Source organism: Myotis brandtii, unplaced genomic scaffold, assembly GCF_000412655.1.
Source record: "Myotis brandtii unplaced genomic scaffold, ASM41265v1 scaffold240, whole genome shotgun sequence".
NCBI classification, from domain to species: domain Eukaryota; kingdom Metazoa; phylum Chordata; class Mammalia; order Chiroptera; family Vespertilionidae; genus Myotis; species Myotis brandtii.
In genome coordinates, this window is record NW_005359064.1 from 5,416,097 (window position 1) to 5,438,100 (window position 22,004).

Sequence of the window (22,004 nt, forward strand, 5' to 3'; positions counted from 1 at the left end):
AACAAAGTGACAACAAATACATATCTATCAACAAGTGAATCTAAAAATCAAGTGAATAAAAAATCTGATGAACAGAATAAACTGGTGAATATAATAGAATCAGGGGCATAGAAAGGGAGTGGGCTGACAATTCTCAGAGGGAAGGGGGTGCGGGAGGTGCGTGAAGACACTGGACAAAAATCGTACACCTATGGATGAGGACAGTGGGGGGGGTAAGGGCAGGGAGTGAGGTGGGAACTGGGTGGAGGGGAGCTATGGGGGGAAAAAAGAGGAACAACTGTAATAATCTGAACAATAACGATTCATTAAAAAAAATACTATGCAGCAGTTAGACGTATCAGCGTAGATAAATATCAACAAAACTGAATGAAAACACAAGTTGTGGAGGAAAAGGATTGGCATGTGCCCGCTTAATGAATGTAAAGCAAGCAAGACAGTGCTACACATTGTCCACAGATACGTGTCTATTTGCTGCATTCATAACACAAAATTCAAGCTAGTGGTATAGTGAGTACGTGCTACTGGCGTCTGGGGAGGGAATGTGGAAGGGAGGGTCACGTGGGGGGTTTCATTGTATCTATGACGTTAGATTCATCAAGTTCTTTTAAAAATACCTATTTGAGTGACTGTGGGGAAATGTGAAACTGTGATATGCGCCACTACCAGTTAGTTCATTTTCTGATTCTGCATACTTTTGAGTACGTGTAGCAGAGACTGCCAGCTGCCTCCCTAATATTTTCTTCCTTTCTTTCTCTCTTTCTTTCCTTCTCTCTTGTTGATTTATCTGGGGCAGCATGTGCCCAGGTCAAAAGAAAAAGAAAAAGAAAAAGAAACCCCTACATGTTCCAGGATCCCTTACAGAGTGGTGGCCAAATCAGCTATCGTTAGCCAGCAAGGTGAAAGCGAGGGTTATTCAAGGCGGCTTCTGGGAACACTCCTCAAACAGATGCGGGAACAGCTGACAGCATGGTTTCTCCTCACTCTTCACCCCCATCCCTTTCTCCTTCTTCCCCAAAAGAAAAAGAAAAAGAAACCCCTACATGTTCCAGGATCCCTTACAGTGTGGTGGCCAAATCAGCTATCGTTAGCCAGCAAGGTGAAAGCGAGGGTTATTCAAGGCGGCTTCTGGGAACACTCCTCAAACAGATGCGGGAACAGCTGACAGCATGGTTTCTCCTCACTCTTCACCCCCATCCCTTTCTCCTTCTTCCTGCCAAGGACAGGACCGTCGGAGCTGCAGCCACCATCCTGTGACCACAGCCACCATCCTATGACCACGGCATAAAGAGAGAGGGAGCTGGACATCGCTGAGACCATGAAGCCCGGCACCAGCCCTCGACGGCTGCCTCCTGACCTCACTTCACCAGGGAAAAATCATCTCTGTATTTAGCCACTTGGGTAGGGGTGTGTCCACACAACAACTGCTCCTCGAAGCACACTTGGAGCCCACTGTCTCTCACCGCGGAGGCAGTGACAGATGCCCGTCCCTCACTTGCTAATCCTCTTGTGCTCTTTGCCTTTCCAGAGTCTACTATTCAAGCTTGTTGAGCCTGCTTCCCCCCACCCACCCCCGCTTCTTGCCAAATAAGATTTTGGCATTAAGCCTTGAGAACTCTAAGCCTTTCCTATGCAGGAAAATAAATCTCTTCAAGATAAGAACATGTTCCGCTCCCCTACAGCTGCAAGAACACAGACGCTATTCACAATCACCAAGTTGGTTTCGATAAGGGGAGAATTGGGAATGTTCACCAGAAAAGGCATATATGTTCTCCTCTTCAGTGTGAGACTGCTGTGAAAGTGTAAACCCCTGTTCTACTGTCTGTTTGTACAAAAGTGTCCTTACAAGGGCTATCTGTACAAAGGAGCCCTTGTGCTCGCTTCGGCAGCACATATACTAAAATTGCGTCCTTACAAGGGCTATCTGTACAAAGGAGCCTTGGACCTGGCTGCCCTGTCCCGTGAAATGGGACCAACATCTGCTTTAAGGCTGCGAGGCCCGTGATGGGAGGTCATATGGCATCGTTTCTCACCCTGTGGATAATACTAAATGTGGCCTCTGTTATTTTCTAGAATTTCTGAGTCAAACCATAAGAAGCCCGTGGCCATTTGAGAGAGAAAAAAATTAAAACTAAGACATTATTGGATTCCCTATTTGAACCAAGATGCCAAGAGCCTTGTTGCACTGAAATGAGCACTGATCTAGCAGTCTTTGCACATGTCCCTCTGTCCCCCTTCATTTTATTAACATTGTTCCCCTTCAAGCTCATCCAGTCTCCGTGTTGGAAGGACCCTGCCTGTGGCAGAGCTGGGTCTCCTTCTCCATGCCCTCAGCCCCCCACCCCCACCCCCTTTCATTCACATTTACCACAAGGCACAGAAGCCCTATTCAAACTGGCTTGGGCAAAAATGGGGCCGCTTCAGCTCCTGTGCTTGGAAACCTGGCAAGAACACACCCAGGCACAGATGGATCCAGGTGCTGGTATTTGTTTCTGTGTTTTGCTCCCTATCTTGGCTCTGCTCTAACAAAGGGGTAATAGCAGCTTCAGACAACATTCCACCAGCCCAGCCAACCCTGCAGAAAGAAAAGTCTTGTTCTCAAGGTCCAGAAGCAGCTCGGTGGTTCTGATTGGCTAGGCCCAAGTCTCACTTGCATCCCTGAGCCAATCACTGCAGCCTCACATGGGCTAGGCCTGGGCCCACCCATGGGGGCAAAGGGGAGGGGCTGAGAATCTGAGAATGGGGATGTTGGAGGGCCAGTCCATGAAAGTGAGAAATGGAACCCTGGCCAGTGTGGCTCGGCTGGTTGAGGTGCGTCCCATGCACCAAGAGGTCGCCAGCTCAATTCCCAATTAGGGCACATGCCCAGGTTGCAGCTCAATCCCCAGTAAGCAGCCAATCACATCGATGATTTTCTCTCTCCCCTCTCCCTTCCTCTTTCTCTAAAATCAATAAAAACATATTTTAAAATAACAAGACTTCCAGCTGTGGAAGTTAAAAAATTTTTTAAAAAGAGTGAGAAATAGGGTTCTCAGTAGAATAAGCAAAAGAGCACAAAAGAGCACAGCAATGCGAGGTTGCAATTTGTCCTCTCGATTGCCACCTGTGTCTGGACCAGCAAACAGTAGGTGCTCAGAAAATGTTTGTGGAATGACACAAGTGGGAGGGACAAGATGCAGCCTGGGAGATGTTACTTCGTTGCGGTGCCATTAGAGCTTCTCTGATATTTCAAATTCCCATACGTACAGGGGCCAAGCAGAAGACAGAGGATTGCTGCAGGCCAGGGGACCTGTCAGAACTGGGGAGAAAAATGCCCCAATCAGGGATTGTGGCCTATTGTGATTCATTTATTATTTATTATTTTTGAGAAACTGAATATCTGGGCATGTATGTGAAATCTAATATTTAAATTCTGTCTAGTTAAAAAAAATTTTTTTTCAAAAATAAATAAATAAATTAAAATTTCAGCAAGCCCATGGGCCATCTCTGTTTATGAGGATGGTGAGAGTCGGTATTTGAAATTAGGATGTGAGGGGAAGACAGGAGCCTTCCAGAGGCCACCTTCTGGGGTCAGGGGCTGCTTGGATGACTACACGGGAGTGCAGTCACCCCACACAAGCAGCTCAATCCCCAGTAAGCAGCCAATCACATCGATGATTTTCTCTCTCCCTCTCCCTCCTCTTTCTCTAAAATCAATAAAGACATATTTTAAAATAACAAGACTTTCAGCTGTGGAAGTTAAAAAATTTTTTAAAAAGAGTGAGAAATAGGGTTCTCAGTAGAATAAGCAAAAGAGCACAAAAGAGCACAGCAATGCGAGGTTGCAATTTGTCCTCTCGATTGCCACCTGTGTCTGGACCAGCAAACAGTAGGTGCTCAGAAAATGTTTGTGGAATGACACAAGTGGGAGGGACAAGATGCAGCCTGGGAGATGTTACTTCGTTGCGGTGCCATTAGAGCTTCTCTGATATTTCAAATTCCCATACGTACAGGGGCCAAGCAGAAGACAGAGGATTGCTGCAGGCCAGGGGACCTGTCAGAACTGGGGAGAAAAATGCCCCAATCAGGGATTGTGGCCTATTGTGATTCATTTATTATTTATTATTTTTGAGAAACTGAATATCTGGGCATGTATGTGAAATCTAATATTTAAATTCTGTCTAGTTAAAAAAAATTTTTTTTCAAAAATAAATAAATAAATTAAAATTTCAGCAAGCCCATGGGCCATCTCTGTTTATGAGGATGGTGAGAGTCGGTATTTGAAATTAGGATGTGAGGGGAAGACAGGAGCCTTCCAGAGGCCACCTTCTGGGGTCAGGGGCTGCTTGGATGACTACACGGGAGTGCAGTCACCCCACACAAACCCCAGGGGTAGGCCATGGTGGGAGGGCCCAGCCCCAGGAGGGCCATCCCCTCTGGTGGCTCTCACATTTTCCACCTGGAATCAGGCCTGTCTTCCCCAGGATGCCCTTTGGCCCAGCAGAGCAGAACTGATTTTGCATCCCAGGGTGCCCAGAGCCCCGAATGAGAGCTTGACTGGAGCAGCTTTAAACATTCTTCACAGCAGGTGATTGGGTCTTGATCTGCTGGGTGCATTCAGCTGAGTCACCAGCTCCAAACAATATGAGAAATAAAACACTGGCCACGCTCGGGGCCAGCAGGTGCCTCCTGATACACAGGGCCAATTACAGGAGCACTCCCAGCAGCAGCCCCAGCGCTCCCACCCAACCCCTGCCAAGGTCCTGCTTAGGAACAGAGGTAGGCAGCCCCCTAGATGGAGGGCTGCTCTGTGCCAGGCCCCGCACAGCATGGGGTGCAGGGCTCCATAGAGGCCCAGGAGGCCTGATCAGTGCCATATTACAGGTGGGGAAACCAAGGCACAGAGAGGGAGGGGCCCTGCCCTGGTCACACGTGAGGGAAAGCAGAGCTGGGGATGGGAACCGGGTTGTCTGCTCCAAACCCAAACAGTGTGCATTCTGGACCCCACTCTGCCATAAATGCCAGGAAGCGCTGTCCCCTCCTTGGCAGTCTTTTGATGTTTTCCTGCACCCCCAGACGGGCTGTGGGGTGGCTGCGGTTTCCTCACCTTGGTCCAGTGCCCAGAGGCAAGGCTGAGAGCCCTTTCCATGCAGGAGGTGCTTCTGTGTCTTGGCGGCCAGGTACACTGGTTAGAGGCCAGGGGTCAAATCTCACCTGCCCTGCGTGTGGCCATGGGACTTCTGCCTCAGCTTCCCCATCTGTGAAATGTGTGTCCTAATAGTGAAACCCACGTGGAGTGTTTGGAACCACAATGATCGCAGCCCCCTGAATAACAAACAACTGTCAATATCTCCCAGGACAACCAACCAGCAGCCTTGAGTTCCAACACAGGGCCCTGCAGGATAACCCTGACTTCCTCTCCAGCTCTGGTTCACACCTCCCACACCCGGTGCCGCTGGAGTGCAGTGTGGCAACCCACTCTCCCCGGGCCCCGCCTCCCAGCTCCACTTCCCACGGGACAATCATGACCCCTCTGAGCTTCGGAGTCCTCATTGTAAAACGGGACCCGCAAATACCTGTCTCACAGGGCACTACCAGGGCTGTAGAATTTCCTGTTGGCTGGCCTGGGTATGAACAAGGATAACCGGCCCGCAGAGGAGACTGGAGCTCTGAGCCACAGCCACCCCAGGACACCAGAAGGGCCTACCTTGCCCCTGCCCTGCTGGGACTGCGTCCAAGGCCGAGCCCTCGTATGAATCCCCAGGACACGAGGTACTCAGGACCTACATCCTGTAGGTCTCACTCGGTGGTTGTAGTTCTGAGGAGTGTGAGTCTTGTCCGCGGTCCAGTCAGACCGCCACTCTGCTCCAGGCCACTCACACCGATCTGTTCACTGGGGCCTGGAGCCAAGGGGTATCTCTGACCCCTCGCTCCTCCACAAACCAACTTCTGAGACTGAGGACACGCTGCTTGTGGCTGCAGCCTCCCCTTCTGATGGTTCGGCAGCTGCTTCCCTGGACGGGCTGTGTCCCCTCATGACGCCCTGCCCTAAGGAGGCGGCGGGGCAGACTCCAGCTGCAGGAGGAAGGGGAGCAGGATTCTCTCAAGCAGCCCGGGGCTCAGTGACGTGGTGTCGGACAGCCCGGGGGGGCAGGTGTAGGCAACCTGAGCATCGCTGGAGACACACCCAGGAAGCTAAGCTGCTCTAAGAGGGGTGACTCCCCTCAACCCCAGGAGACAGCTTAGCTTGCCTGCCCTTCCTGGGCTCAGGACCTGGGACTGCAAAGTTCAGGCAGCTTGTCAGTGACACCTTGTCAGGGAAGGGACAGTGCTTCCCTGTCGGCATTCCAGGAGGTGGCTCAGCACAGGGTACTGGGGACGCTCTGTAATAAATGGTAGCCATGATGCCAGTGTTTCCTCATCTCCAAAAACAAGCCTGTGCCCCCAAAATGCATCAGCTGTCCCCAAGGTCACTTGGTCCCCCATCCCCCCAAAGTGGAGGTAAGGCTGCTAGAACCTGAAGGAAGGGGGAGGGCTAGGGCAATGGGTTATGAGCCTGGTCCCAGTGTCTCTGAGGGAGGAAAGCCACAGACGGAAGGGACAACTTCTGTGTGAGGCTGACAATGATCCATGAAGTCTGAAAATGAGGCCCATGAGGCAGAAGGTGAAGGGATGACCCTGCAAAACCAAAGACATTCCTTGTTCCCACTGAAGTCTTGCTCTCCCTATTTGTTGGAAACCAAATTAACTGAGCGCACTTACGTCCCATTGGCCAGAACTTAGTTACATGGCCACATCCACCGGCAAGGAAGGCCGGAAAAGAGAACCTTTATTCCAGGTGGCTGTGTATCCAGCTAAAAACCAGGGATTCTATTACTGTGGAGGAAGAGGAGAGTATATATCGGAGGACAGTTATTAGCCTCCCAGAAGACTATAAAACTAAAACAATTTAATTAAGATTGTGTGTTCCAGCAATTTCACTTACATGAATTACCAAAAGCATATTTATAAGAAATCTTGTTGCTGTTTTGTTTGTTGTTGGGAAATGTCTTAGAAACAAAAGTCCATCCCAAGGGAACTGGTTAAATAAATTGCCACGTATCCATAATGATGTGTGCAGCTGCCAAAGTGAATGATCAGCAGATCAATTACCAAGTGGAGAAAAGAAGCTACAGAGCATTTATGGCCCCTAAACCAGGGGTAACACACACACACACACACACACACACACACACACACAGCTAGGGGTAATACACACACACACACACACACACACACACACACACACACTTCCACAGGCTCTGGAGACCCTGGTCTCCCAGTGCTTCTGAGAGGGGGCAGGAAACTGAAGGCCAAAGTCGCAGAGATTCACCTCTTGCTGTATATATCCCTTGTAATGCATGAACATTTTTAGCCACCTACATATATTTAAAGAAACAAACTTTCAAATCAGAACAAAAAAGCAGCAGGCTTCTAACCTCTTTGCTTCTGTTGATACCTCCCTGAGGACTTGGCCGTTTGCTCAGTAATCTGAGTAAAGCAGGCTGTCGCTATGACGTCTGAGATTGTGTATACATCGGAGGCTCCCGATATTGAACCCAGCTCTGAATTTGACTGTAAAAACCCCTGTCTGGCCTCCGACACTTGCAGGCTTCCCTTTCTCACCTAACAGGATTCTTCAAAAGTTGTGAAGTTGCAGCAACGTGTGCCACCCAGAGAAAGCCTGGCGGGGGGGGGGGGGGGGGGGCGCAGCCCTGGAGTCCCGTCAGCGGGGAGCCCAGCTCACTGGCTGTGCCTTTGCACTTGCCATGCCCACGCCGATGTCAGCCCGCTGGGCCCTGGATCTGGGAGCCTGGCACGTGGGGCCCACTGTCACAAGCTGTATTGGAGCTGGTGCCCTCAGTGCCCTCCTGAGAAAAGGGGCAGTAGCAGAGGTAGGTGCCAAGTCTGACTCTCAGCACCTCCACTGCCTCCGCTAAGATCTCCTCCCCTCTGACATGGGAATTACATAACTGCGACTCCCTTTTTCCTCTGGCTGCCGAAGGACTCAAAACCAGTTAGCTGCACCAGCAGCAACATGGACATGTGGCTCTGCCCTCTTACTTCCGCTTTCCCATCCCAGTGTCTCACTCTGACTTCGCCCATTGTCACCTCATCGCATCCATTCTTATTGCGAGTGTCATTCCCCAGCATCCTGTCTTCTGAGTGCCTACTGGGTGCCAAGCACTGCTCCAGAGGCTAAAAATAATACGCTATCATTACTGTTCGATTCCCAAGTGCCAGTCCTCCACACTTACTATTTCCTAGTCCTCACAAACATACAGACCTCCTGATCCCTTCTAACAGAGGGTAAGACTGGAGCGGCAGGAGGGAGTGGCTGTCTCAAGCCAAGAGAGCAGTAGTAGAGAAAGGACGGGACCAAAGGGCTTATTCCAACTGCCACACACTTCAACAGAGCGGAAAGACAGCCCACAGAAACCACAACTCTTTTTCCACATTTGTCCCCTCCACTCACACAGAGATGGCTGGGGCCAGATTTCTCTCCACCTCCCAGCAGCCAGCAGGGCCTGCGCACTGGCCAGTATTTCTTGGTTGAGCCTCCCTGGGCTCAGGATGCAGAGGGGTCTGCCAGGATCTCTGAACATCCCAGCCGTCGGGCTCCTGAAAGGAACCAGCCCCAGTACTCCCTACAGAATCTCCACAGTAACACCTTGTGCTCCTTTTCTTTTTTATTAAAAAATAGATCAAGAAAATATACACACTTCAGCCCACCTGCCAGAGTGAGCTTTGAAAAGGCCAAAGTGCTGTATGGAGGGGTGCCAGTTCTGGGTGCCCAGGCTTTCTCCTTTGGAGAAAAGAGGTGTCCTTGGCCAGCATAAGAGATCATAATCTGGACCACACTGTGGAGCAGGGCAAGGGCAGACAGACAGAAGGGGGAGGGACAGCTAGAGCAGAGATGGCTGAGGGCAACTGGAGGCCCAGGTGGAAGGACAGAGCCTGCATAGCACTGCCACCCACACAAGGTCCTTGGCCTTGTCCTCCAAGGATCTGCACTGCCTGGCCTCCTCTCCGCTCTGCCAGCCACAGGCCCCAGACTCTTTCCAGCCAGGGCAGCGGCAATCAGGCATTGAGAGCCTTCCAGCGCTCACTGTCCGTGCTGTTGATGCTGCCGGTGTGGCAGGGCATGGAAGCGATGTCATCCAGGTAGGACACTCCGCTGGCTGAGTCGAACTGTGTGCTGGCAGCACCTGCTGCCTCCAGGCCCTCCCGCCGGGTTACAGCATAGGGATGGGGCAGGTGCATGTCTGGTTCCTCAGTCTCATCCACTTGGCATTTGTAGGAGAAAAGGATCTTGGGCTCCGAGCTAGTAGGGAGGACAGAGGGGCATGGGGAGTCCCACAGTCTGAGTCCAGAAAGGCCCTCCTTCATTGGGCAATGAGACCATCAGACCAGGAGGAAATGCATTTACGGCTGCCTAACGCCAAACCTGAGGTCCCTATCGCTTGGACCATGGAGTCCAACAGGACTAACACCCAGCCTCCTCCTCCTGGCTGTGTGCACTTGGGCAAGAGGTGCTGTGCCTGCTTTCTCACCCAAAATGGGTGCAACAACCCCAACCTCAGAGGCTCTTCGTGTAGGGTGAACAGCCTGAAACAGTACCTGGGTCAGCATGCTCAGCAAGCATTGGCCATGACCTCCACCCCTGCACTCTGAGCTCACCCACTCCCTCAATCCTCAGGATCACTATTTGAGGGAGAAAAAACTGCACCCAATTTGCAAACAGGAGCCCGAGGCTAGATCGGAACTAGGCTGGAATCAACCTAGTCCTTCTCACCCTACCTCTAAAGCCCTCTCCCAGCTTTTCCATTCAGAAGGAAGATTCCCTCAGACCTGGCAGGTGGGGAAGGTTGGATTCGGGAAAAATACATGAGCTTCCACCACCTCAGAGGCCTGGGGTCCAACCCTCAATCTCACGTCTTTAGCATCCCATCTCCCTAAGAGACCTCCAAGCACACATGTGCACACCCACCCCATGCTCAAATACACCCTGGACTCCCCACAACCCTGCTCCTCTGCCTAGTCACCCCCAGCTAGAACAGAAGCTCTGTGGGCACGAGAATCTGTGTATAATTTGTTCCCATTTGTATCTCGGGTATAGCAGTGCATGGCACAGTGAGTGTGTGCTGAGGAATGAATGGACTAATCTATTCTTAAATGAAAAACAGCAAGTGCAGGACAATGTGCATAGCTGCTGTCTATGTAGTACAGTAAAGTGTACATTTCCATGTGTGTTGCATATATAATATGTATATGTGTGCACATGTACATTTGTGCACGTGTGTATGTTTGTATATGTATGTACATGTGTGTACATGTACACACACAGAGACACTTGTCTGCCCCTCTCTCCTGTCTTAGCCTACATCCGGAGCAGGGGAGCTCTAGAAGATGTACCAGGCAGGTACACAGGCTCAGGAAGAAGGCGCGGTTCCGCCCGCAGCCACGCGAGGGCGCCTGGAGCCCCCTAACCCCGGGCAGTGGGCTGGAAAGCCTGGAGCTCTGCCAAGACCTCCAGCCCACCAGCCCCCACTCCCTCCCTCCCCGGCCCCTGTGGGAGGACTCACCCGAAAAAGCCCCGGAGGAAGGCCACGTAGATGAGGGGCGCGAAGAAGCTGAAGTAGAGGAATGTGGTGGCGTCCACACAGCTGGGGGAGGGGGACAAAGGGGACAGGTTGGAGCATGCCTCATTGGGTGGAACCTCCCCAGCCTGGGGCTCCCTGTCCCAGCTCCCCCAGCCTCCATACCAGAGCCCCTCGATGATGTCAGCACAGAGCAGCGCGCTTCCCAGCCCCTGCAGCAGGTTGAGCAACGCCAGGATGCCTGCGTACACATAGAAGCTTCTCCGCGCTGGGGGATGGGGGGAGCGTGAGGTCCTGTCCTCTCCTCCACACTTCATCCCAGTGTGTTACTGGGACCCCTCGGTCCCCCAAGGAGCCCTCCTTCCCTCCCTCCCTCCCACCCAGGGCTCTCCAGCTCCAGGCCACCGTGGCCCAAACAGATTCTCCCTACCCTCCCACCCAGCAGTGTCCCAGAGCAGCTCACAAGGCAGGGAGATGCGGTCCTTCAGAGGGGTCTTGGGAAGCACCACCACCAGAGAGTACACCTACGGAGACAGAAGCGGGGCTCAGAGGGGTGCTGGGGAGCACAAGGCCTGGAACTAGGCCAGGTACCACAGAGTCAGGCTCCACTCCCAGCGGGTCGAGGCCCAGGGTCCACCCTCTGCCTCACCAGGAAGAAGAAGCAGGAGCTGACCAGCCAGAAGTGGCGGCCCCCGTGCCCATAGATGTTGAAGTCCTCAGCTGAGAGGTGGGCATCAGGGTACAGGATCTCCAGGGTCCCCTGCAAGGGCAGGCAGGGGAGGGTCTCAAAGGATTCTGCCATTTGGAAAGTCCCCTCCCTGGGGCCTTCCACCACAGAAGCTATCCACCACACCAAGCCCAGCCCCAGCCTGGTCCCCAGGGGTTCCTGCTCCAGCTGACTCTCTGGTCACATCCTTCCCATCCAGCTACAGCACCCAGAACAGGCACAGTTGGGGCAGGGGACAGGGCTGGGCAAAGGGCAATACCTGACCCAAACTAAGAATGTGGTCTGCAGACCTACATTCTCCTACCTGGGCTGCTTGCTAAAACCGCAGGTGATGGGCATCCTCCCCTCCCCCACCCCAATCTATAAGAAGGAAATCTGGGAAGGGCCCAAGAACCTGCCTTGTTAACAAGTGCACCAGGTGACTCCTTAGATGCACTAAATTTGGATAACACTGCACCTGATAAACATTCAAACCCAGATCCAGGACCAGGAGGCCTGGCCTTCGCTGACTACAGCCTCCTCCAGGGAGCCCCCAGGGCTGCCCTGCCCTGCCCACCCCCTCTTACCTGAGTGACAGAGTAGGCCAGGGACAGCACGGTGGTGATGGCCAGCACACGCTTGATGCTTGACTTGCTCTCCAGGTGACCTGGAAAAAATGTGCTGGTCAGTCAGAAGGAGCCAGCCCAGGTGACCATGGTGGGATTGGCCCCCAGCCAGGGAGGGGCAGGGCAAGCATTAGCCCCAGCAGCAGACGCACCAAAGGCAAGGCCCAGGATAACCACACTCAGCTCGATGGCCAACAGGAAGAAGCGGGTAATCTCCCACAGGATCTGGACACAGAGTGGGCAGAGTGTCAGCCTGGGGCCCAGTCACCCCTCTCCCCAGTGCCCAGCACCCCCCTTGCCAGCAGGCCCAGCCACACCTTATCAGCAACAGTTGCAGCATCCGAGGTGCTGACCGTCATGCTGACCACAGCCCGGGCAATGCCCACTAGCGCCACCACGAACACCTGGTGGGTGAGAAGGGGGTGCGGTGGAGTCAGGGAACCAGACCTCTGGGATCGCAAGGACAGCAAACCCACCCCCCACATCTGCAGCAGTTCTGGTTCCTACAGAATGGAAGGATTCCAAACTAAACAAGGCAGGAGATGGGGAGACCACCCTCCACTTGCCTGGTCCTCCCCTCTTGGGCCTCAGTGTCCCAACTACACTGACAGCTACAGAATGGCTAGTAGGGTGACATGATAGAGCCAGATTGCCTAGGTTCAAATCCCAGCTCCGCTGCTTCCTGCCTCTGTGACCTCAGGCAAGTAACTGCTCCTCCAGCCTCAGTTTCCTCATCTATGAAATAGAAGTAATAATGGCACCTATTGCATCTGAGCACTGAGGGATCAAATCTATAATAATAAAAGCGTAATATGCTAATTAGGACAGACGTCCTTCGGGGCGACCTTCCAGATGAAGCCGGGGCTGTGAGGGAAGCCCAGGTCCCGGGTGCCTGCGGGCGGCTGGAGGGAAGCCCGGGTCCCGGGTGCCAGAAGGAAGCTGGTGCCCCGGCAGCCAGGGGAAGGAAGGCCTACTCTTGCATGAATTTCGTGCATCGGGCCTCAAGTGAGTAAATAAATGTGGATGTGTGCCTGGTACTCAGTAAGGACTGGGTCCGCAACTGCCATTCGTCTTGTCATAGTAATGGTTTTAATTCTGAGACCTGGGGGCTGAGAAAGGAGGCCACAGAGAAGAGGCATCCAGACCCTAGGGAAGGTGCCACAGGAGTAGGTTTTGCAGAAGTGCCTGTGCTCAGCATCTGTAGCTTTTGTCACCTAGTATCCACCCTCTTCCTCGGCCAACAGCTTCATTCCTGTCCCACCCTCCTCCTTCACATGGTTTGGGGGGACTGACCCCACCACTCCTGACTTCAGGGACTGACCTGTGACCTAGGGCTGGCCATTCTAGTATGCCATTCCGCTGGTTTAGGAATGGGGTGGTACCCAAGGGAGTTGAGTGAAAGTCACAGCCAGGACAAGAGGTGCAATCACTAGGAAAGGAAGCTGAGGGGATGCAAACCCAGAGCTGCTGGGGCTGCCTGGCTGCCATGAGGGTGGAGACTGCTAGAGACAGGACCATCAGAAAGACACCAAGCTAAGAAGGAGATAGAGACAGAGCCGGAACATCACTGAGCCTCTGAATCCAGCCGTGCCCGCAGCCCTGGGACTGGTCAGTTTCTCAGTCTGGCTTCTGTGGGTTTTAGTTTTCTGACACGTACAAACAAAAGAGCCCACATTCATACATACTCTGTCCTTTGTGCCATGAAAGCCACGTCTAAGTCTTGGGGAGGCCCACACCCCTCAGCATGGCAGGCTGCAGACGCAACCAACTGCCATGTGCCTACGGTATGCCAAGCCCTCACTGGGCAGAAGCTATGCACGCTGTCACTTGGTGCTCACAGGAGTGCCACAAGCTAAATCAAATCTGACATGTAGAAGGGCACTGAGGCACAGAGAGGTCAAGCCATTGGCCCAAGGCCATCCTGCACAGCTGGGGTTTGGAGGTGGTCTGCCTAAGGGCACTCTTACCACTGCCTCCTCTCCAGGACCAAGTCCCCAGGAGGAAGAGGGTGGGCCAGTGCTGACTCCCCTGGCCTTGCCTCATGTTCCTGGGCATTGGCCCTGGGTTTCTTTTCTTGCGCACTCCCCCAGAAAGAGCATCTGCCTGACATACAGTAGATGATTAATATCTGCTGAATAAATACACAAGTAATGGTCAGAGAGGCCGTGGGAGAGGGCAAAGAAGAAAGCAGGCCTTGATCCCCATCCCTACACAACACCACCTCACAGGGCTGGGGTCTAGTCAGCAGGTCTACCAACAGCCTCCCCTGCCTCTCTGCCTGCCCACTACCCGTTCTTCTGACTGGGAAGTTCTGACCCCGGCCACAAAAGGGAGACCAGGGAGCCACTCAGCTCTCAGGTAGTGATCGCTAAGAGGCACAGAAAGGGAGGACTCCGGTCGGTCAGGCGTGAGTCCTGAAGAAAGGGACTTCTGAGATTCACACCTGGGACTGCCTTGTCAGCCACAGCCCTGCTACCTCTCCCCAGGCAACAAGTCGGTCAGGCGTGAGTCCTGAAGAAAGGGAGCTGGACAGCCCACATCTGAGACTCACACCTGGGACTGCTTTGTCAGCCACAGCCCTGCTACCTCTCCCCAGGCAACACCCACCAAGACCACTGAGTAAGGAGAATGCAGGCTCTCACAACAGGCAGGAGGTCTCAGATGGATGGATGGAGGCTCACTGGGTAATTTTTCCCCACTCAGCATCCATTCGTCTTCCCTTTAGTAATGGTTCCCCACTTGTCTTCCAGGGACTATCATCCTCCTCTAGTCAGGCTGAGCTGACCCCACCATCCCAGCTCCAAAGTATCCCTTTCCCCATAGCCACAGTAATTGGCTCAGGGCTGAACACAGAATCAAAGTGGGCCAATCAGAGGGCAGTCCAGGTCTACACTGGAGGTACTCTTTGCTAAGTTAGCAGAAAAGCAGGATATGAGCTCTAAGCTGCTCTTGGCTATCTTTGACACCATAAGGGGAGAACTCATCTGAGATAAGGCCAGAGGAGAGCAGAGATGCAGAGAGACAGTCCTGATGACATTACTTAATCCCCTGGATCCAGCCATACCTGAAGCTGACTTTCCATTTCAGAGGCAGTTAATAATTCCCTTTTTTGCTTAAGCCAGTTGCAGTTAGGTTTTCTGTCACCAATTGGAGTGAACTCACCAGGATATAGAAGGTGATAAAAATGGGGCTGGAGGTGATGCAGATCCTGGCCCGAGCAAACGGAAGCTTCCAGAGCAGGAAAATGAAGAAGAGCACATTGGGGATGAGCAGCAAGAGGTCCCAGTACCGGACCCTAGCAAACAGGTATAAAAACCAGCTCCCTAGTGAGGTTATGTCTGCATCCCCCCCCCCCCCCCCCCCCCCCCCCCCCCCGCTCACACACACACACACACACACACACACACACACACCAGGAAAACCCGCTCACACACAGTCAGGCAGCCAAACAAGGCTGTGACTGCCTTACCGAGAGGTGCCAATGTCCTCGTACAGCAGCAGCAGGCAGCGATGTGGCACACTGATGTTGGGAGCCAGGGGTGGGGACAGCACTGTGCTCCCGTTGGCCCAAACCACCTCCTGCACGGTTTCCATCTTGCCAGCACCCAGCCTTGGGGGAGTGAGAGCCACGAGGTTAGCAGCGCAGAGGCTGTGCAGCCCTGGGCCTCCAGTCTCAGGCTCCCAGTGGAGTACCAGAGGGGCTGCCCACAGTGAGCCTGCTGCCCGCTCCCCATCACACCAGGCAGGAGGTGAGGTGTGGTGCTCCTGCACATGTCCCAACCCAACCCCACACAGGGGCCCAGTCCCTTGTCTCAGGCTCTGTCTGTCTCATGACCCCCAAACAGTAAAAGCTCCCTCAATGATTGAGCCTGCCTCTCGTCCAGGCAAAGCAATGCAAGCTATCTGGCATCACTTCTGTTGGTCACTCCAAACCTGAGGGAGACACAGCTCGTGCCCCAGCCTGCCTCTTACTTCCTTGTCTTCTCTGTGCCTCAGTTTCCCCTGACCCAGGAATGGGAGTAACAAGTGTCCATCCTGTGAGGTTGCAGTGAGTACTAGATAAGTGACGTCAGGTGCCTCCAACAGCCAACACACATGAATTCCTCAGTAGCTGAGCTTCGGCCCCAGCCTTCCACACCCAGGCAGAACCCACCTGGAGGCCAAGTGTGGTCACAGCAGCCAAGTGCCTGCGCGGGGTATCATGCACACTCAAGTGGCCCTCAAGCCCTTGTCTCCCTTTGCTGCCACCCTAGAAAGACAGATACAACTAGAGGGTACACTGCACTGTCCCCTAGAAGCACAGAGGTCTCTAAGTGGAGAGGGTGAGAGAAGAGGAGGCGCTGTGGAGGGAGGGAGAGGGCGCTGCTGAGGAAGTGTGAAAGGTCGGGGGCAGTCAAGCACCCACATGATGATTTGAGAATGAGAGGTCAGAGTCCAGCCTGAAGATAGGAGACCTGGTGGTTTAGGGTCCTGGAGCCACCGTGGACAACCGAGGCAGGCTTGCAGGTCACAGGACTCAGGGAGAGTATCAGTAGAGCTGGCCTGCATCGACAGTGGCAGGGACTTCCACAGGGAGCTTGGGGGGCTCAGGGCAGGTGAGCCAGGTGTGGCCTGCTCACCAGGATGTAACAGATGCCAGCATTTAAAATGATGACTTGGACAGAATTATGCCCATGTCTCCACTTCGGGGTATGCTTATAATAGCCCCGAGCTGCGGGAAGCCCAAATGAGAATGCATGTGAGAACAGCAGTGCTCACATAAACAACAGTGGAATACTGCACAGAAATAAAAAGAATGGGTTACTGCTACGGGCAGCAACATAGAAGCGCCTCGCAGATAAGAATCTTGAGAAAGCCACACAAGGAGCAGAGCAGACGTACGGTTTAACCCCATGGAGAGACTGAATAAGGGTCACCCTTGTGGAGGATGGAGGGTAGAGGGGTGGAGGGAGGCACACCAGCTTCTAGATACTTGATCTGGGCGGTGGGTACCCAGATGCGCTCACTGTGTCACAATTCACTGAGCCATGGACCTCTGCTTTGGGCACGTGTATGGGTTACACTTCAGTAAATTTTTAAAAATTGAGATGTTCTTTTACACGCCAAGAGCATAGGTGTCCCACTCAGCAAGGAGCAGCCCAGGAGGCTATGCAGCACTGCAACAGGAACCCATGCTTATCTGGCACTAGCACTATTCCTGAACAACAGCAGGCCAAGACAGGGCTAGAGGGAATGCAGGGACGTGCTCACTGTTTCTCACAACCATGAAGCGAGTGCTGCCTCTGGCTTAAAGACTCCCAAGGGCTGGGCAAGACCTGGGGCTCAGGCCCCTCCATCCCTCTCACCAACAGGCCACTGAATAGCTCTGGGATCACATGACCACCTGCAACTTGAGGACATACCAACAGTGAGGAATATTAAAGAGAACATATGCCTGACACATAGTAGGTCCAAAAACAGAGGTTGGTTCCTTCCTGTTCTCTACTAATGGGAAAGGCAGCCAAAGAAGTCCACCCCTTCCTTCATTCATGCATTCTTCCACCCACCCATGGCAGGCAGTGCCAAGCACCTACTGTGAGCCAGGCAGGAGTCCTGGTGCTGGGACACACCTGCCCCCACAGGGCCTTCCTTCTAGGAGGGGAGGCCTAGAGCCAGTGCAAAAGCCCATATTTTAAAAGCAAACTTCTATAGATAAGTGCTGAGACAACAAGAGCACAGAGGAGTGGTACAGAACAGCGGTCACCAACCGGTGGTCCGCGGACCACTGGTGGTCCGTGAGGTCCGAAAGGTTGGCGACCGCTGGTACAGAACAGGAAACAGTAGAGACTGCTGCAGTCCCCAACATGCATCCTTTCCTGGAGAACTAGAGCCCCTGGATTTAGCTTGCACATGCCTCCCCAGAATCACAGCCACTCTCCCAGGTCCCCTCCCCCTGGCTGTGGCCATGTGAACAAGTTGTATCATGAACAAGTTGTATCCAACAGGACATGAGTAGTGAGGTTTGCCAATTTCAGGTTGTGCCCTTCTCTGTTCCCATTGGCTGGAATGTGAATGTGGTGGTAGGAACAAGAGCAGAGCCATCTTAGATCACAAGACAGAAGCCACATCTACACTAATAAAAGAGAAACATGGTAATTGTGGAATGTGAATGTGGTGGTAGGAACAAGAGCTGAGCCATCTCAGATCACAAGACAGAAGCCACATATATTGAGGATAACAGAGTAATAAGAAAGGTGTCTGGTGTGGGAAACTGCCTATTATCTTCACTAGCAGAGAAGTGTAGACAGAGAACCCGGAAGGCTAGTGACCTTTGAAGCCCTAGCAAAGGTCAGAGCTGTGCACCCACCGTTAGTCCAGATAATGATAGCTGAAGCAACTTCCCCACCAGATAGTCATGTAAATCCTTATTGATAAGATAGTCTGTGTGTTACTGGAACTTGCCTGCCTAAGGGCTATGGGTGTATCCCAAACCAATAAAAGGTTGGCAAGGCCTGAGCACCAGTGAAGTCCTTCCCCTTGAGTTGGACTTATCTGCCTGGCCCCCCCAATATTTCCAAATTATCTCTTGTCTCTTCTCTTTCATTTGTGTGCGGCTCCTCTTCCAGATCCTGAACCCTGAACCACGCGGGACATGGAGGGAAACATTTACAACAGTCTGGCCCTGGCCAGTGTGGCTCAGTTGGTTGGACATCATCCCATGCACCCAAAGGTTGCCAGTTCCATTCCCAGTCAGGATGCATGCCCCGATTACAGGCTCAATCCCCGCTACAGGGTGTGCAGGAGACAGCCAATCAATATTTTGCTCTCTCATTGATGTTTATCTCTCTCCCTCTCTCCCTTCCCCTCTCTCTAAAAATCAATTTTTAAAATCTTAAAAAAAGAAAGAAAGGAAGGAAGGAAGGAAGGTTTCTGGGTCCCAAACATGGTAGGGCTCCAGTCATGTCCTGAACAGGTTGCATGAAGACTATCATGCAACAGACAGGAATAATCTATCTTGTTATCTTGGCCTTTGTTTCAATGGCTAAGCCCGAATCCCAGGGAACATAAAGGCGTGCTGCCTAAAATCGGACTGTTACACAAGGTGAATATGAGCTGAGATCCAAATAATTGGGAAGGAGCCAGCCTTTAAACAATGTGGACAAAGAGCAACCAGGGAGAGGACAACAATGCAAAGGCCCTGAGAGAGAAACAGGCTTGGCCTGTTCAAAGGGCAAAACACAAGCCAGTGTGGTTGGACATGAGATCAGAAAGGTTGGTGGGACCAGGTCAGACAGGGCCACATGACCTCATGCAATGTGATTTTATTCTAAGTGCATCGAGAAGGGTGTTCCGAAAGCAGTTGACAGGGTCCCATTTTCCTGAGGAAAGGAAGTCAGTGTCATTGTCAGCTGCCGTGGACAATGGACTAAACGGGGGGAAAAGAGTAGAGGCGGGGAGACTCAGGAGATACTGCACCAGTCAGGGCACAAGAGGACAGTGGCTTAAACAGTGGTGGTAGTGGGGTGGGGTGGAGGGATGTGGGACACCTGAGGGAGGTTAGACCACAAGACTGGCTGGCAGACGCAAAGACGGAGAAAAGAGAGCAAAGAAGGCAGGTGTGGTGTCTGGCCTGAGCCCCTGGATATTTAGCAATAGTGAGGCCAACACTGCCAACGGCATCCTCAGCAGACACTGCCCCCTTCTTCTTTGCTACCAGCTACTATTTTGTTCCAGGACCCGCCTCCATGATGCCCTGTGTTCCAGGCAGAGCCCTCCCCAGCACCAGAAGCTGAACCTCAGTAAGTATAAGCCAACTGAGTAGAGCAATACCGGACACCTCAGCAGGTGCACAGGGGCTCCCGTGTGACACAGGGACCCAGGGGCAGGGTGCTCTGGCTTTCTCACGGACAGAGTCCAGGACTGCCAAATGTCCCGCCATGCACGAGGCAGTCCACCAAGTGAATGGCCGTCCTCCCTTTGCCAGCAGTGCCCTGCACAGAAGCTCTGCTCAGTCAGGGAGGGTGGGCCCACTCTCCTTGTCAGCGGCTGGTTAGGCAGAGCATGTGATGTCACATGGGGAGTCTCCTGAGGAAAGTGTTCCTCCCTGACCAGCAGGCACCCCCAGAGACAAAAGCCCCCTCCTCTGTGCCTGTATGTGACTGCTGAGGTATAACTGGGGCCTCGCTGTACCCACATGAGGACCAGGCCACCATGCTGAGCACAGGGAGTCTACACTGGGAGGGGGTTCTGGAGACCTGAGATAATGTTCAAGTGACGGTGAGACAGGGGAGATTCCATAGCCCCTTCCAGCTCACTCCCCGTAGAGCAAACTTCTGGTCTTAGCTTCCCAGGACCAGAGAAACCGAGATAGTTTCTCCCACCCGGGAAGGCGTCTCTTGACATCATTAACATTCCAGAAGCTATCTTCCCACCCAGTGCTTGGGCCTCCACGTCCCTCCCTCTGTCTTTGGCCAGGCTGCAGGGCAAGAGGCCAGCGAGGCTCAGGTCATGCCGTGCTGGACCTGCAGTGAGCGCCTGGACAGTGCCTCCCTCTCCTGGCCGCAGCTTCCTTATCCCTCACCTGTGCAGTGGGACTGACCAAACCTCTCCCAGAGCTTCCAGGTGGGAAGCCTGGGGAATCAGAAAGCCCTAAGAGGCCGGCGATACTTCTTCACAGTCGCCGTAACCCCCTTCCGCGCTTCCAACCCCCAGCAGGCTGTTTGTTGCGATTTTAAACCCCCTTATCCTTCAGCCGTGGTGGACACTGTCCTAGAGAGGCCACTCCACGTGAACTGCCAGCAGCCCGACCGGGAGCCCCCCAGAAGGAAGAGAGGCCCTGGGCCCCTTCCCTCGCCTTCAAGGCCCAACTTGACCCGACCCCTGCCTACTGCTCTGCCTCAGTCCCTTCCTCTCCCCAGGCCCTGGCTTTCATCTTGTTCTCCAAACGTCTGCCTACCTCAGGGCTTGCTCCTCTCCCAGCACCGTCTCACCTTTCTGGCCACCCTCTCCAAGCAGCCCTCCTTAACCATCTCTCCCGGCTAGCCCGCACTGTGTTCTCTTTACGGCACGTGGCCCTGGCTGTGTGTTTATTTATTAGCTGTCCATCTTCTTTACGGCACGTGGCCTCTGTCAGAAGTGGCCCTGGCTGTGTGTTTATTTATTAGCTGTCCATCCCCGGTGTGCTCGTGGCCCCATAGCCTAGAACAGGGCCGGGCACAAAATAAGTTCTCAGCAAATGTTATGATTTGGGCAAATAAATCCCCAGTGCAGTGCAACCCAGCCCCTCTGGGGAGCGGGAGAAGGATCCATGTGGAAGGACCCCGAGGCCCATCCCCACGCCCAACTCCCCCCTCCTTCCCCTGGTCCTGTGGACGCAGAGTCCTCCAGCCTTGCAGGTGGCCCCTCGCACAAGGGCAAAGCCTCGGCACATGAACAGCACTCCCCTGCCCTTTCAGGCGGCTGAAGGCCACAGCAAAGCTGGAGGCAGGCCTGTCACCGTTTGTCGATGGGAACAGAGGCCCAGATGTGGGGGTGTCTTGGCCCCTAGACCTCCTCCTGCACAGCCTCAACCCACAGGTCAGCAAGCCCTGCTCACAGGCCACAGCCCTGGGCCTGTGCAGCTACGTGTGTGTGGTCACTGCCCCCTCCTGGGGCCTTCCCCACCCCCCATGGGACTCCCAGTTACCTCGTCCCCTCCTCCTTGGTGCCCCGCACCCAGAGACCCCCGGGGCCCTCTGAAACCTCCCCAACGGGGTATTCTCTGAGGCTGTGCGAGAAGTGGTGACACCCCTGAGAAAGGAGCGGGGCGGGTGGGCCCCGGTCCAGCTGTGGGGATGGGAGTCCCCATCAGCTCCGGGCTCCCTGACAGCCGCCACGGGGAGACCCCCAATGCACCCAGGCTCCAGGGCTACCCGCCGGGGAGGGGGAAGGGCTGCAGATGGGAGGCGGAGGCCGGGACCTCTCTGGAGTGGAGGTGCCAGCCCAGCGGTAGGGCTTCAAGCCAATGACAGGAGCCGAGGGTCCCTTTTACCTGAGGGCTCCGGGCCGCGATCAGGCCCCGCCGCCGCGGTCGCCCAT

The 22,004-nt window shown here is 53.7% G+C and overlaps 1 protein-coding gene across 2 annotated transcripts; it reads right to left on the bottom strand.

Annotated features, from left to right (window-relative positions):
- Positions 1 to 8,687: 8,687 nt before the first annotated feature.
- TPRA1 (transmembrane protein, adipocyte asscociated 1) lies at positions 8,688 to 22,004 on the bottom strand. Of its 2 annotated transcripts, XM_005866947.2 has the most exons (12): positions 21,958 to 22,004; positions 16,102 to 16,197; positions 15,418 to 15,558; positions 15,111 to 15,243; positions 12,266 to 12,352; positions 12,101 to 12,173; positions 11,910 to 11,989; positions 11,266 to 11,376; positions 11,080 to 11,140; positions 10,782 to 10,884; positions 10,602 to 10,682; positions 8,688 to 9,340 (listed from the first exon to the last, which is right to left on the bottom strand). In XM_005866947.2, exons 3-12 carry the CDS (start codon positions 15,540 to 15,542, stop codon positions 9,097 to 9,099), a joined length of 1,098 nt encoding a protein of 365 aa, XP_005867009.1. In that variant the 5' UTR covers positions 15,543 to 15,558; positions 16,102 to 16,197; positions 21,958 to 22,004; the 3' UTR covers positions 8,688 to 9,096. The 2 variants fall into 2 exon arrangements, with proteins under 2 accessions (XP_005867009.1, XP_005867008.1); XM_005866946.2 differs by lacking the exon at positions 16,102 to 16,197.